We start from the raw sequence: 16,229 nt of genomic DNA, 5'->3' as shown, positions 1-16,229 counted from the left end.
TACCTTAGTATTGTGATTGTGTTTGCATGTAGTTAATTAAGATTATGTAACAATGTTAATGTTTTGTTGCATGAGGAGGCCTAAGGGATCTGTCAACAATGGTACAAGTAAGACTGAAACAAAGTTAAAAAAGCCCCAGCGAGAGAAGAGAAAAGTCAATGAGGGACCTAATGTCAATGTGCCATCTGTCATTGGGCCAACTATCAAATAGCCAACTGTTAATGAGCCATCTGTCAATGAGTCAACTGTCAATGAGCCAGTTGCCAATCAGTCAACTTCTTGGATAAGTTCTATGATTGGGATGCTGGGACTTTGGCTGCATTACTAGGGGATGATGCAGAGACTTCAACCTTTGAGTGTTGACAAATCACCTATCAAGCCAACTGAATCAAATCCATGTGGTGTCAAGGTTTTCTTTGGTAAACAATCAAAAGTTTGCAAAAACAAACCTTTCACAGCCCCAAGATTATATTCACCAAAGCAAACTTGCACTGAACCAATGAGTATTAAAACCAAGAGCAGGTACGCGAATGCTGATGTGGCAGGTGCAAAAAGACAAAGTGAAAGGATGACGACTCTGAAAACAAAGGATGTATCTGACCCTGATAAAAAACATGATGATCCTTTGTTGATAATTGAAGAGGATACCATAGAAGAATTTTTGGTGGTGATAGGATATAAAAAATTTGGGCAAAAATTTGCAAGGGGCTAACCTAATGAAGATGTAGTTCATAGTTAGATTTTTATGTTTTGGTTATGTTTTTGTTTTGTAATATAATGAATGAATCAATTACTATTTTGGTATGGATCGACAACTAGTTTGATATGGATCACCAACTATTTTGATATATAATGAATTTAATGTACTGAATATGTAATGCAACTTTTGGGTTAAATCTGATTGCATTTCTATGTTAAAATTATAGATTCTATTGTGTCAAAATTATATATCACATTATGTCAAAAATAATTATAGGTCAAAATGAACCAACTTATAGATCAAATTCTATCAAAATTATAGGTCACACCAAGTGAAATTTATAGGTCACGTTATGTCAAAATTATAGTACAATGCATAACTGAACCAAATTATAGGTCATTCCAAATTACAAAGTGAAACTTACAAAATCATTTACACCAAATTATAGATCATGCCAAGTGAACATTACAAAATTAATTACACCGAATTATAATTCATACCAAGTGAATATTACAAAATCAATTAAACATTACAAACTTAGAAGAACAATAGTAGACCATTTCAACATTTACACTTCATTAACAATTACATGTTGACCAAAAACAAAAACACAATACAAATTGACTTCAACTTTTCCCAAAATGCCTCTGACTTAATCTTGATTTGCAACCTCTTGTTCTTCTTCATTGGAGATTCATACAACTCCTTCAAAGATTCAACAACTTGCATCTCCCTCACAGTGCTCTCATCTTTGCTCCATTCTTCATCTACACATTCATAATAATCCTTTCCTTGAGCAATATCACCATCCCAAATGAATAAATTACAAGTTTCCTCATTTTGCCAAAACGGACATCTCCAGAACATTCTCCCTTTATTCCGTCTGTTCTTGCACATGTATGATATCATACGACCGTTACACCTAGGGGTGGCAAACGGGCATGCCCGCCCCGTTTAGGCCCGCCCCGCAAAAGCCCACAAAAAAACGGGGCGGGGCGGGGCGGTCATAGTTGAGGATGCGGGTCTAAAACTTAGACCCGCCCCGCAAAAAAGTGAGGGCGGGGCGGGGAAAGTCCGCGGGCACTGCACTCTTTAAGCCTAAAAATGCAAAAATTTATGTAAATACACGTGCCCGCAAAAGCCCGCGAAAAAAACGGGGCGGGGCGGAGCGGACACATTTGAGGGTGAGGGCCTAAATCCTTGGCCCGCCCCGCACAAAAGTGCGGGCAAAACGGGCATGCCCCGCGGGCCGAGCCCGTTTTGCCACCCCTAGTTACACCCACACCTTCTCACTAGACGATTGTACACACCTATCGAATGATACGATACTGATTTGCTTGGCCTTGATGAAGATGACATAATAACGTCAGTGAAGAAGAAGACAACTATAAGCAAAGAAGATGAAATCAGTCAACAAAGAAGAAGATGGAGATCTGAAAAAACACGAAGTGGAGAAAAGGAATTAGGGCTTTTGCGTTTCCCTTAAATATAAAACAATAATTTAATGAAAATCTGACCTGTCAATTAAAAAATACACGGAACAAAAATTGAATATTCACATATTTATGAAGACTTCTAAGATATTTAACTGACTTTTTCTTGTATAGACATTGTAATTAATAGAATACATTTATATTTTACTAATTTAAATATAATCTTTATATATAAGTATTTATAAATATCTTTTCAAATCTCGGTAAAAGATAAGCCAATATTATTTTTTTAAGCCTAATATCATTAGATTCTTGTAGTCTGAGAGGAGAAACCGAACAAGGGGTGGATAAAAGCAAACTCCGATGCTACAGGAAGATGAAAAGTTTGAGGGTGAGTAGAGTTAAGACACACATATCGCAGCAATAATTTGTTTGCCTATATTAAAGTCTAAATCATGAATGATAAAACCCATGAATAAAATCTAATTCTTTTGTTAAAGAAAAAGACAATGAATTCAGTTTAAAGGAGTAGATTGCGTGAGAGTGATTATAATTTTTAGTTAGCAAATTAAATGTAAATATTACAGAAAAGTTATAAAAGAGTCATGAATATTAATTTTTTACTAAAATATAAATTTTTGATTTTTTTAGTTTATACTTTAGTCACTTTAGACTATATTTAAATTTTTGATGGAGTAGAAATAGGGATTTGTTACTTTTTTAGGAAAAGATATCTGTTAGTTTAAATTCAAATTATATATATAAAAGATATTTTTTTAAAATAATAATTATCATAGTTAATTTGACACACCTTATCTTTATTTTGGTTATAAATAACAAATTGGTGAGACCTTCTTTTTCTGAAAGTCTAATAAACGCTACAAATTTGATAGGTAAGTAAAGAAAAAGTGAGTAATTAAGTGCATAAAATCTTTAAAAATTATTATTCTGAATAAATATTTGTTTATGAATGGGGGACAAGAGGAGCACTGTTTCTTCTGCTGCAGCAGCCAAGTTTAAGTTTGGTATTATGGAGGAACAATTTAGGGCTCTTCAACTTCAACCTTCACAAATCAATGGAGTTTTTCAACAAGGTATTCATATTTTTTTCATTCTCAATTGAGTCTATGAATTACGTTGATTTTAAAAAAATTAAAAGATTTTTGATAAATCCCAAACAATATTTTTAAAAAATAAGTTTTACAACTTTGAAACAAAACACCATTAACCTTGCAAATTAAGTTAAATTAATTTTTAAACTAAATATTAAACTTGTAAAGTTAAATTAAGAATAATTTTTTAGAAATTTATTTAAATTAAAAATTAAGTCCTTTTAGATTTATTTTGTGTTTATAATAATAAAATTTACTAAATACCTTCCACTAATATTAGTTATTTGTTAACTTTTAATTTATGAAGTAGTTTTTTTAACAATCAAGTAACTTATAGTTTAATTTTATCAAATAAAACTTTAAATAAATTTATCAAAAATTTATAAACTACTAAAAATAAATAATAAATTTGTGAAAAAAAATACTAATTGTAAAATGAATTTTTTAAAACATATGTACTTAGAAAATCATCTTAAAACGTTAATTTATTAGTTTTTCAGTTAGCGGCTAAAACTTGGGGCCGGCATAAGATCTCAAATTAGTATTAAATTAATAGTATTAATTTATTTAAAATTAATCATTTTATATTATTCAGTAAGCTTTTTATTTATTACTTATATACTATATAATTTTAAAAAAATCAATAAGTAAATCTTATTAGTATATTTGAAATTCTAAAAAACTATTTTTTAGGAAAATTATAAAAAATTCCTAGACTTAAATGATCTTTAATTTTATTTGATTTAATTTTTAAAAAGTTTCAATTTAAGATTTAATTGGGTCAACTTTGATAAATTCATCTTCTATAATATTTTATAGAATATTCACTATTACTTCATTCAAATAGTGCTATTTAAGAAAATAGAAAAATTTTAAACTAAATATTTAGTAAAATTCCACAATAAATTTTATCTTCGTTGCAATTGTATCGGAAATATACAATTTAGTAATATTTTTATTTTGACAACTCATATTAAAAATATACAATTTATTACCTTAATCCAGACAAACAAAGTTTTTCTTCAAAACATCCCATAAAAATATTATTTGTAAAGTTTTATTATTATTATTATTTAAATTTGTTTAATTAGAATTAGATTTTTTTTAAAATAAAGAATTAAAATATCAATTCAGAATAATTAACGGATCCTTACAGGAGAAAAATAGGATAAGTTTGTTAAATTTGTTATTTTTCTGTTTTTTTCACTAAATACCTTTCTGTTTTTTTCTATGACTCAAATAACAACTTTATCACATAAATAAATACCCTCAAATCACCGAATATTTTTACTTCTCATTCTACTTATTAGTACTTATGATTAATCAATCAAATATTTATTAAAGATTGTTCCAATTTTTGATAATATTTTATTTTCATATTCTTCTTCTTATATCTCCTAATCTTTGAATCTTTCTACCGTAACTAATTTTTAACGCTTTTTTAGTTATGGAAGAGCGATTTAACATTGAGAGAAATATCCATCAGTATAACGATAGTAACTATTTTATAAATAGTGCTCCTTCGATGGAAGAGAGTAGTTCAACAATGAGAGGAGTTTATACCAGTCATAGAAATATATGGAGTAATGGTTATGGATCATCACTACCTTATGAAGATTACAGGATGATGGAGATGGCTTCTATGGGAGCACTCACTGTCACTCCACCAAGAATGTTTGGTTATCTCCATCATAACAACTTCTTTCAACCGCCATGGAGAGGATGGGTGGTTTTAATGGCAACAGATTGTCTCGAATGTCAATATTTGCAAGCAATAATCGAAGAGGGCGATCCAAGATCTGTTGCAATGATTCTCTCCGAAATAAAGAATAATTTACACGAGCTGATGAAACACCAGTTTGGCAACTATCTGATTCAAAAGCTTTTTGAAGCAAAGAAGGGCATCACTAATATCCAAATAGATTCTATTGTTTACTTGATTATCTCTGATGTTCAAAAGTTCAGTGACGTCTGCAAGAACAATCACGGGTATTTGATTTAAAAATATCCTAAAAACCATTTGATTTAAAAAAAATTCTGTGTAATTCTACTATTTTTTGTTTGCAGAACTCGAGTTGTGCAGATAATGCTGGAGAATGTTAGATGTCCATTCACGAAATATGCTGTATTACATATGATGAAGTCTATCATCGTTGAATTGATGAACAATGTTAACGGTGGTTATGTCATTATACAATGCGTGAAGATTTTCCCGCCAACACTAAAAAAGGTTCTCCTATAAATAGAGAATGATAATTCAAATTTGATATCAATTATCATATATTAATGTTTCTCAAATTATATAATTTTTTACAGGTGATCATGGATGAATTAGCAAAAAATTGTGTTGATATTGCAACACATAAGATTGGATGTTCAGTTGTTCAAACTTGTCTTTTAGAGAGTGGGATACTAGCCATAGACTTGATAACATCAATCATCTCAAATGCTACGTTGCTAGCAGAAGATCCTTACGGGTTTGAATTCGCACTCTTGAACTCATATTTTTTTGAAACGGAGTTTGAATGTTTAGTATTTTGATAAATATTATATATATTTTTTTGTATGTTGGAAGAAACTACGTGGTGCAATTTGTAATTAAAATGAAGTTCCCGCTAGTAAATAAACGGATGATAGCAGAACTTCGTGGAAAATTTGCTGGTCTCTCTATGAACAAGCATGGTAGCAATGTGGTGGAAGATCTATTGAGATGTTCTAATCAAGATGATGTTCATGCTATAGTAAAGGAGCTAATGAGAAGTACAAATTTCTTGGAGGTTATCCAAGATCCTTTTGGGAATTATGTTGTACAAAGAGCACTAAAATGCACTCAGGTTTGTATTTCAATGTTTCTAAAGTTTAGAGGTGTTTTGACTCCATATTATTTGTGTTAAAATGATTATCCATATTTTCTTTAATCTTTGTTTTGTTTATTGCAGGGCTATCTACGAAGAAAACTTTCTTTTCTCATCCGATCATATCGCAGAGAACTTCAATACCATCCCCACGGAAAACTAGTATTTGACAATGCCAAATCTAAAAGAAGATGATTTTTATATTCAAAGGATCACAACAACTTTTAAGCATGATTCATTATAGAGAGTAGTGTAGTATTGTTGATTTGGTAAATTTATAATGTTGCATGTTTGTTGGTTTTTTTGTTCAAGTAGAGAAAACAATAGGGTAATATATCTCTGGTTATGTATTAAAAAATTTAAAATGTTGTTTTTATGTTGCCTCATCCAAATGTTTAGTTATAATATCAATGTCTTTTTATTTGTTAATCACTCATTTTATCTCCTCATGCATTGTTTGGGTGCTAGTTCTTTGTTATTAGTTCTTTACAACAAGTATTGTTAAGGATATTAACTCATTATTTTTTACAAATATTCTTGAAGATATCTCTTCCAAGTAGTTGCGTTTATGCTTCTCAAAATTTGACATTGTTCATGAGGTTTGTATCCCTCGGAAGAGAAATAAAAAATGAAACATATTATGTTTTGTTTTTCTTTAGAAATCAAGATCTGAGGGGCATGTTTCCCTTTGCCAATGGCTGGAAACAGATGAGCTTTCTGATGTGGCTTCATTTTTGGAGAAAGAGGGCTTGAGTCATTCAGCTGAAGCAGTTGACAATTCACTTTAAGTAGTTTTGGATAAAGAGCCTAGAATTTCTGTACATGCTATACCTTTGATGGGAGGACATTTTTGTGTGGAAAGTGACTCCTTGTAGGGGGTTTTGGAGGTTGATCAAATTTTGTGTGGAAAATCTAAAATTGCCCTTCAGATTTTAGATATGTATCTCCGGATCTTAGTTTTAATCAAAATGTGAAAATTATATCACACCCAAATATATATAATTTTAAAATTTAATCCGGAGATACATCTTCAGAATAATTCAATATATATAACACTCTGTTTTTTGAAATTATTTAAATCGATTTCTATGTGCATTGGATGATGTTTGAATGAATAATATTAGTATTTGAGTTTTTTGTTGGTGGTGCATAATTTTAGTTATTTAAATAAAGAATAGAATTAATAATATTGGAATAATGATAAATGTTATTTAATTGTTAGAATAAATAGAAGAGAGTATAAAATAGTAGAGACTAAGGGAGAATATTATTAGTTTTATTATTAAAATAATATTAGAGCTAAGAGGAGTATTTTGGTGAATAGGGAGATAAGTGAGGGTAAGGTGAGAATCACTAATTGTGAGAGATTAAGTTACAACTAAAAAGGATTTAGTAAATAGGTGGAGAATTAGTGCATGAAAACTACAAAGACAAAGGCAAAGACTAGGGCATAGGAAGAACCTCAATTGAAAGAGCTTTAAGGAGTTTTGTTGGAATATAAATTAAAAGGGAGCTTACTCTAATGTTGGTGTAGATTGTATGATTAGGTAGAAGAAAATCCTTAATCCCATTAGGTTTTTCACAACTTTTTTCCTTTTTGATGAATGAATGATGAATATGAAACAAATTCTGTATTTATAGGATTATGTGTTGTGTTGTGTAATTTTCGTGCACTGTTTTGCCATGAGAATGATGTGCTCTTGTTGATGGAATTAGTATGAGAGTGTGTACATATGTTGTTGTAAAATTGATGAATAAACCATGTCAAATCCATGATTAATCGATGAAATTGCATGTTAATTGATGGATAAATGTTAAGAATGCGTGGTTTAGCCTAACTCAACCCTACAAAACCGGTTGGTAGAGTGAGGACTGCCCCTGTAACACCCCGATAAAAATAAGACAATTATTTAACTTAAGTTAATATTTATTTATTAATTTAATTAAATAATTAGAATATTATTGGATTATTATTATTATTGGAATAATAAAAAGTTGGAATTTAGTAAAAAGGTCCCAATTGGTAAAAGGGTTATTTTCACGTGAAAACCAGAGAAGCGACAGAAAGGAGAGAAAGGGCAAAGAGCCAGAGAACAAGGGTTGGAGAACGAAAGGGCTTGGAGGTTGAAGATTCGCCGGATTAACTCAGGTAAGGGGGGTTTATCGTCGTTTAATGGGTATTATGGGTTAATATGTGATGGGTAGTAATAAGCCATTGAGTTAACTCTAATTCGGATGATGAATACAGAAATTGTGAAATTAGGGATGACTTAGATTGAGTTGAAATTGCTGAAATTCGTAGGAATTAGATGTAATAAGGTTAGCAATTGTGCAATCGAATGTGTATGATCTATGTGTAATAATACGATTGATTGCTGTGTAAAATTGGACTGTGGAAAGTTGAATTCCGAGAGATCTCGTAGCAGAGAAAACCATAGCAGATCTGGAAATCTGGATTCTGGTCATACGCGTATGGCACTAGGCAATACGCGTATGAGATGGCTGGAGAGGGGGAAAATTGGCGCTGATACGCGCCATACGCGTGTGATACGCGTATCCTGTGAGTGGTACGCGTATGGTGTGAGGCCATACGCGTATGGATGAAGAAGATGATATTTTGAACGTAGTTTTGTCTCTGTTGGTACGCGTATGGGAGGGTTAGTACGCGTATCATACGCATATGAGACAGGGCGTACGCGTATGTGCTTGGCCAGGAAATGGGCCATACGCGTATGGGAATAGGCAGTACGCGTATGGGCAGATTTGTGATTTTTCTGAACTGTTGTTGTGCAGTTTTTGGTTGTTCCGGCTGAATGATGTGATTTAGCTGATGTATGATATAGTAGGGGTCATTTCCCGTTGTTTTGAGTAGTATAGGTATTAGTAGAGTGTGCTAATACTCTGGTTGTTATTTGGCATGATCTGATATGCTTAGGTGATAAAATACATGATGATGTGTGATGGTATGCATGATGCTGTGAATGTATCAGTTATGCATGTATTTGTGAATAGACTGTTTTATGGCTTAGAGTGTGAGCATGTGTCTATTCTTGAATTGTTGTTGATGCTGCATTGCTAGTTGAATTAGCGTGCATATTGTGGCCTTTATGGTGGTAGCTAATTCCCATGGTGAGGAATTAGTGAGTTATTGTTGTGGATCATTGTTGATGTTTGCATGCTAGGTGATTAGCGTGCATATCATGGCCCTTGGGGGGTAGCTAATTCCCATGGTGAGGAATTAGTGAGTGAGTCACTAGGTCTCAAATGAATGGGACTAGTGAGCTTGGTAGCCGTATCTGGATTTGATCGGTGAGGTGAACTATATGTTCACAAAATAGTCGGTACCGCATGCATGGAGTCTCATTGCATAATATATGTATGGCGTATAATATGAATGGATGTATTCCAATATTATACGTGTGTTTTGTGTTTGATGTGAGTATGATTAGGATTTTGATGTTGATGTCGCTGTTACTTGAATGTGTGATCTGATTAGGGTGATGATATGTGTTCATTTACTTAGCATTACATGATAATTTATAATGCTTATTATATCGATTGAAGAACTCACCCTTACATTTATTTTTCAGGTAACGAGCAGTGATTGAGTAGAAGCTTATGCTTGGAGTCTAGTGTAGTCCTTAGTGGGTCATGCTCTGGTAGATGTAACATCGGGACGGGATGTTTCACCTTGTTTTATTTTGAATTGTTGAATGATTTTACATGTAATGTGTTACATGGCTTGAAATCCGCTGCGAAGTATGCAAATATTTTATTTAGATGAGCATGACAAACTATTTTGAGGAATGGTGTGAAGCGTCGAGTGTGATACCCTTAACTGCATATTTACTCTGATTTATGTTTTGATGTTTTTAATTAAATATTTGGGGTATTTAGAAGGGTGTTACATTAGTGGTATCAGAGCATAGTCGGTCGAGTCGAGTCGTAATTATTTTATTTCCCTGTACGGGATAGGTGTTGTGTAACCCTATCAGTACTTATTGTTTTAGCTTGTTGGGCTTTCAGAATAGAGATGGCTGGAAGAGGTAGAGATGATGCTGCGATTGCTGAGGCTCTGGGTATGCTGGCTGGAGTACTTGGAGGGAATCCGAATGCTGTGGGATTGGGAGCTGCTCGTCAACTGAGTGAGTTCCAGAGGAACAATCCTCCAATGTTCAAGGGAGCATACGATCCAGATGGTGCTCAGAAGTGGTTGAAGGAAATCGAGAGGATCTTCCGAGTGACTGAGTGTGCCGATAACCAGAAGGTCAGGTTCGGTACGCATATGCTGTCAGAGGAAGCAGATGATTGGTGGGTTGCTACCCGCACTGAGTTGGAAGCTGCTGGAGGTACTGAGATCACTTGGGCGGTGTTCAAGGAGAGATTTCTGAGGAAGTACTTTCCAGAGGATGTCAGAGGAAAGAAAGAGATAGAGTTCTTGGAATTGAAGCAGGGCAATCGGTCTGTTACTGAGTATGCTGCTAAGTTCACAGAGCTGTCGAAGTATTACACTCCCTATGATGAAGCCACTGGGGAATTTTCGAAATGTGTGAAGTTTGAGAACGGGTTACGTCCCGAGATCAAGCAGGCGATTGGGTATCAGCGGATCAGAGTGTTTTCTGACTTGGTTGACTGTTGCAGGATTTTTAAACAGGATACCAAGGCCAGGGCCGAGAGCTATCAGCAAAGGGTTGATAGGAAAGGCAAGAATCAGAATGATCGTGGGAAACCGTATGCAGCTGGCAAAGGTTTTCAGAGTCAGAGTGGGATGAAGAGACCTAGTGGGGGAGACTCTAGTGCCCCTGCTAAGTGTTACAGATGTGGTCGGGCTGGACATCGTATCCATGAGTGTACCAGTACTGAGAAGAAGTGTTTCAAGTGTGGAAAAGGTGGTCACTTGGCTGCAGATTGCCGGTTGAAGACTGTGACTTGTTTCAACTGTGGAGAGGTGGGTCATATCAGTCCACAGTGTCCTAAGCCGAAGAAAGAGAATCAGTCAGGAGGCAAGGTCTTTGCTTTATCGGGTTCTGAGACTTCTGCAGATGATCGTTTGATCCGAGGTACGTGTTATATTAATGGCTTTCCTCTTGTAGCTATTATTGACACAGGTGCGACTCATTCTTTTATATCTTTGGATTGTGCTGTGAAACTTAAGTTAGAGATATCTGAGATGCGTGGAAGTATGGTGATTGATACTCCTGCGAAGGGTTCAGTGACTACTACTACAATTTGTTTAAATTGTCCTTTGAGTATTTTTGGTAGAGACTTTGGGATAGACCTTGTGTGTCTTCCACTAGTGCAGATTGATGTTATCCTGGGTATGAACTGGTTGGTGTTTAACCGAGTTTACATCAACTGTTTTGATAAGACTGTGATTTTTCCTGATATTGAGGAAGGAAAGAGTTTGTTTCTATCGGCAAGGCAGGTGAATGAGGCAGTAGTAGATGGGGCAGAGTTGTTTATGCTGTTAGTGACTTTGGAGGCTAAAGATAAACTGGTGATTTGCGATCTAGCCGTGGTGTGTGATTTTCCTGATGTGTTTCCTGAAGAAGTGAATGAATTACCACCAGAGCGTGAAGTTGAATTCTCGATTGATTTGGTACCTGGTACTAGGCCGATATCGATGGCTCCGTACCGTATGTCTGCTGTTGAGCTAACTGAACTGAAGAGTCAGTTGGAAGATCTGTTGGATAAGAAATTTATTCGTCCGAGTGTGTCACTGTGGGGTGCACCAGTGTTATTGGTTAAGAAGAAAGAAGGTACTATGAGGTTGTGTGTGGACTACAGGCAACTGAATAAAGTGACGATCAAGAATCGGTATCCTTTGCCGAGGATTGATGATTTGATGGATCAGTTGGTTGGTGCGAGTGTGTTCAGTAAAATAGATTTGAGATCGGGATATCATCAGATACGTGTGAAAACTAAGGATATTCAGAAGACTGCTTTCAGAACAAGGTATGGACATTATGAGTATTCTGTAATGCCTTTTGGTGTGACTAATGCGCCTGGAGTATTTATGGAGTATATGAATAGGATTTTCCATCCGTACCTAGATAAGTTTGTTGTGGTGTTTATTGACGATATTTTGGTGTATTCGAAATCTGAAGAAGAGCATGCTGAACATTTGAGAGTGGTTTTAGGAGTTCTACGAGAAAAGAAGTTATTTGCTAAACTATCCAAGTGTGAATTTTGGTTAGAAGAGGTTAGTTTTCTTGGTCATGTAGTTTCAAGAGGTGGTGTTGCTGTTGATCCTTCTAAGATAGAAGCGGTATCTGAGTGGGAAGCTCCGAAGTCAGTTTCCGAGATAAGGAGTTTTCTTGGACTTGCAGGTTATTATAGGAAGTTTATTGAGGGATTTTCTAAGTTGGCGTTACCGTTGACAATGTTGACTAGAAAGGGGCAAGCGTTTGTTTGGGACTCCAAATGTGAAGAAGGTTTCCAAGAGTTAAAGAGAAGGTTAACTACTGCTCCTATTCTGATATTACCAAGTCCGTCAGAACTATTTGAGGTTTACTGTGATGCTTCCTTGTTGGGTTTGGGTGGTGTTTTGATGCAGAATAAGCAGGTTGTAGCTTATGCTTCGAGACAACTGAGGGTTCATGAGAGGAACTATCCGACGCACGATTTAGAGTTGGCAGCTGTGGTGTTTGTTCTGAAGTTATGGAGGCATTACTTGTATGGGTCAAGATTTGAGGTTTTCAGTGACCATAAGAGTTTAAAGTATTTGTTTGATCAGAAAGAGCTGAATATGAGACAGAGAAGATGGTTAGAGTTTCTAAAGGATTATGACTTTGGTTTGAATTACCATCCGGGTAAAGCAAACGTAGTGGCTGATGCATTGAGTCGGAAATCATTGCATATGTCTATGTTAATGGTTAAGGAATTGGATTTAATTGAGCAGTTTAGAGACTTGAGTTTGGTGTGTGAGAGTACTCACAATAGTGTTAAATTGGGAATGTTGAAGTTAACAAGTGGTATTCTGGATGAGATTAGAGAGGGTCAGAAATCCGATGTGCTTTTGGTTGATAAGTTGACTCTAGTGAATCAAGGTCAAGGTGGTGAATTCAGAGTTGATGAGAATGGTGTTTTGAAATTTGGTGATCGGGTGTGTATTCCGGATGTTATCGAACTTAAGAAGAGTATTCTTGAGGAAGGACATCGTAGTGGCTTGAGTATTCATCCTGGAGCTACGAAGATGTATCATGATTTGAAAAAGTTATTTTGGTGGCCGGGAATGAAAAGAGAAATTGCGAGTTTTGTTTATTCTTGTTTGACTTGTCAGAAGTCAAAGATTGAGCATCAGAAGCCGTCTGGGCTAATGCAACCGTTGGCTATTCCAGAGTGGAAGTGGGACAGTATCAGTATGGATTTTGTTTCTGGTTTACCGAGGACGAGTAAGAATTTTGAAGCTATTTGGGTGATTGTTGACAGATTGACAAAATCAGCTCATTTCATTCTGATCAGAATGGATTATTCGTTAGAGAGATTAGCTGAGTCGTATATTGAGAAGATTGTAAGTTTGCATGGTATTCCGTCGAGTATTGTTTCGGACAGAGATCCTAGATTTACATCGAAGTTTTGGGAAGGTTTGCAGAGGGCTTTGGGAACTAAGCTGAGATTGAGTTCTGCATATCATCCGCAGACTGATGGTCAGACTGAGAGGACGATTCAGTCACTGGAGGATCTTTTGAGGGCTTGTGTTTTGGAAAAGGGAGGTGCTTGGGATTGTTATTTACCTTTGATTGAGTTTACCTACAACAATAGTTTTCATTCGAGCATTGGTATGGCACCGTTTGAAGCTTTGTATGGTAGGAGATGTCGGACACCTTTATGTTGGTATGAGTCCGGTGAGAGTGCTGTGGTTGGACCGGAGATTGTTCAACAAACTACGGAAAAGATTAAGATGATTCAGGAGAAGATGAGGATTGCTCAGAGTCGTCAGAAGAGTTATCACGACAAGAGGAGGAAGTCACTTGAGTTTCAAGAGGGAGATCATGTGTTTCTTCGCGTTACTCCGATAACTGGGGTTGGTCGAGCTTTGAAGTCGAAGAAGTTGACGCCTCGATTTATTGGTCCTTATCAGATTTTGGAAAGGATAGGGGAGGTAGCCTATCGTATCGCTTTACCGCCGTCACTTGCGAATTTGCATGAGGTTTTTCATGTGTCTCAGTTGAGGAGGTACATTCCTGATCCGTCGCATGTAATCCAAGTAGATGATGTACAAGTGAGAGATAACCTGACGGTTGAAACATCACCTATGAGGATAGAGGATCGAGAGTTGAAGCAGTTGCGGGGTAAAGAGATTGCTTTGGTAAAGGTAGCTTGGGGAGGACCAGCAGGTGGCAATGTGACTTGGGAACTTGAGAGTCAGATGAAAGAGTCTTACCCAGAGTTATTCGCTTGAGGTATGTTTTCGAGGACGAAAACTCTTTTAGTGGGGGAGAGTTGTAACACCCCGATAAAAATAAGACAATTATTTAACTTAAGTTAATATTTATTTATTAATTTAATTAAATAATTAGAATATTATTGGATTATTATTATTATTATTGGAATAATAAAAAGTTGGAATTTAGTAAAAAGGTCCCAATTGGTAAAAGGGTTATTTTCACGTGAAAACCAGAGAAGCGACAGAAAGGAGAGAAAGGGCAAAGAGCCAGAGAACAAGGGTTGGAGAACGAAAGGGCTTGGAGGTTGAAGATTCGCCGGATTAACTCAGGTAAGGGGGGTTTATCGTCGTTTAATGGGTATTATGGGTTAATATGTGATGGGTAGTAATAAGCCATTGAGTTAACTCTAATTCGGATGATGAATACAGAAATTGTGAAATTAGGGATGAATTAGATTGAGTTGAAATTGCTGAAATTCGTAGGAATTAGATGTAATAAGGTTAGCAAATTGTGCAATCGAATGTGTATGATCTATGTGTAATAATACGATTGATTGCTGTGTAAAATTGGACTGTGGAAAGTTGAATTCCGAGAGATCTCGTAGCAGAGAAAACCATAGCAGATCTGGAAATCTGGATTCTGGTCATACGCGTATGGCACTAGGCAATACGCGTATGAGATGGCTGGAGAGGGGGAAAATTGGCGCTGATACGCGCCATACGCGTGTGATACGCGTATCCTGTGAGTGGTACGCGTATGGTGTGAGGCCATACGCGTATGGATGAAGAAGATGATATTTTGAACGTAGTTTTGTCTCTGTTGGTACGCGTATGGGAGGGTTAGTACGCGTATCATACGCGTATGAGACAGGGCGTACGCGTATGTGCTTGGCCAGGAAATGGGCCATACGCGTATGGGAATAGGCAGTACGCGTATGGGCAGATTTGTGATTTTTCTGAACTGTTGTTGTGCAGTTTTTGGTTGTTCCGGCTGAATGATGTGATTTAGCTGATGTATGATATAGTAGGGGTCATTTCCCGTTGTTTTGAGTAGTATAGGTATTAGTAGAGTGTGCTAATACTCTGGTTGTTATTTGGCATGATCTGATATGCTTAGGTGATAAAATACATGATGATGTGTGATGGTATGCATGATGCTGTGAATGTATCAGTTATGCATGTATTTGTGAATAGACTGTTTTATGGCTTAGAGTGTGAGCATGTGTCTATTCTTGAATTGTTGTTGATGTTGCATTGCTAGTTGAATTAGCGTGCATATTGTGGCCTTTATGGTGGTAGCTAATTCCCATGGTGAGGAATTAGTGAGTTATTGTTGTGGATCATTGTTGATGTTTGCATGCTAGGTGATTAGCGTGCATATCATGGCCCTTGGGGTGGTAGCTAATTCCCATGGTGAGGAATTAGTGAGTGAGTCACTAGGTCTCAAATGAATGGGACTAGTGAGCTTGGTAGCCGTATCTGGATTTGATCGGTGAGGTGAACTATATGTTCACAAAATAGTCGGTACCGCATGCACGGAGTCTCATTGCATAATATATGTATGGCGTATAATATGAATGGATGTATTCCAATATTATACGTGTGTTTTGTGTTTGATGTGAGTATGATTAGGATTTTGATGTTGATGTCGCTGTTACTTGAATGTGTGATCTGATTAGGGTGATGATATGTGTTCATTTACTTAGCATTACATGATAATTTATAATGCTTATTATATCG

General features: G+C 35.8%; 1 protein-coding gene across 1 annotated transcript; it reads left to right on the top strand.

Moving 5' to 3' along the window:
- Positions 1–3,103: 3,103 nt before the first annotated feature.
- On the top strand, positions 3,104–6,295 carry LOC127096275 (pumilio homolog 11). Its single transcript, XM_051034867.1, has 6 exons — positions 3,104–3,227; positions 4,691–5,234; positions 5,313–5,475; positions 5,562–5,722; positions 5,821–6,079; positions 6,185–6,295. Exons 1-6 carry the CDS (start codon positions 3,104–3,106, stop codon positions 6,293–6,295), a joined length of 1,362 nt encoding a protein of 453 aa, XP_050890824.1.
- Positions 6,296–16,229: the final 9,934 nt, after the last annotated feature.

Source organism: Lathyrus oleraceus, chromosome 6 (genome assembly GCF_024323335.1).
Source record: "Lathyrus oleraceus cultivar Zhongwan6 chromosome 6, CAAS_Psat_ZW6_1.0, whole genome shotgun sequence".
In the NCBI taxonomy this organism is placed as follows: Eukaryota; Viridiplantae; Streptophyta; class Magnoliopsida; order Fabales; family Fabaceae; genus Lathyrus; species Lathyrus oleraceus.
Note: the sequence above shows the minus strand (reverse complement) of the source record. Positions and strands in the feature narration are given on the sequence as shown.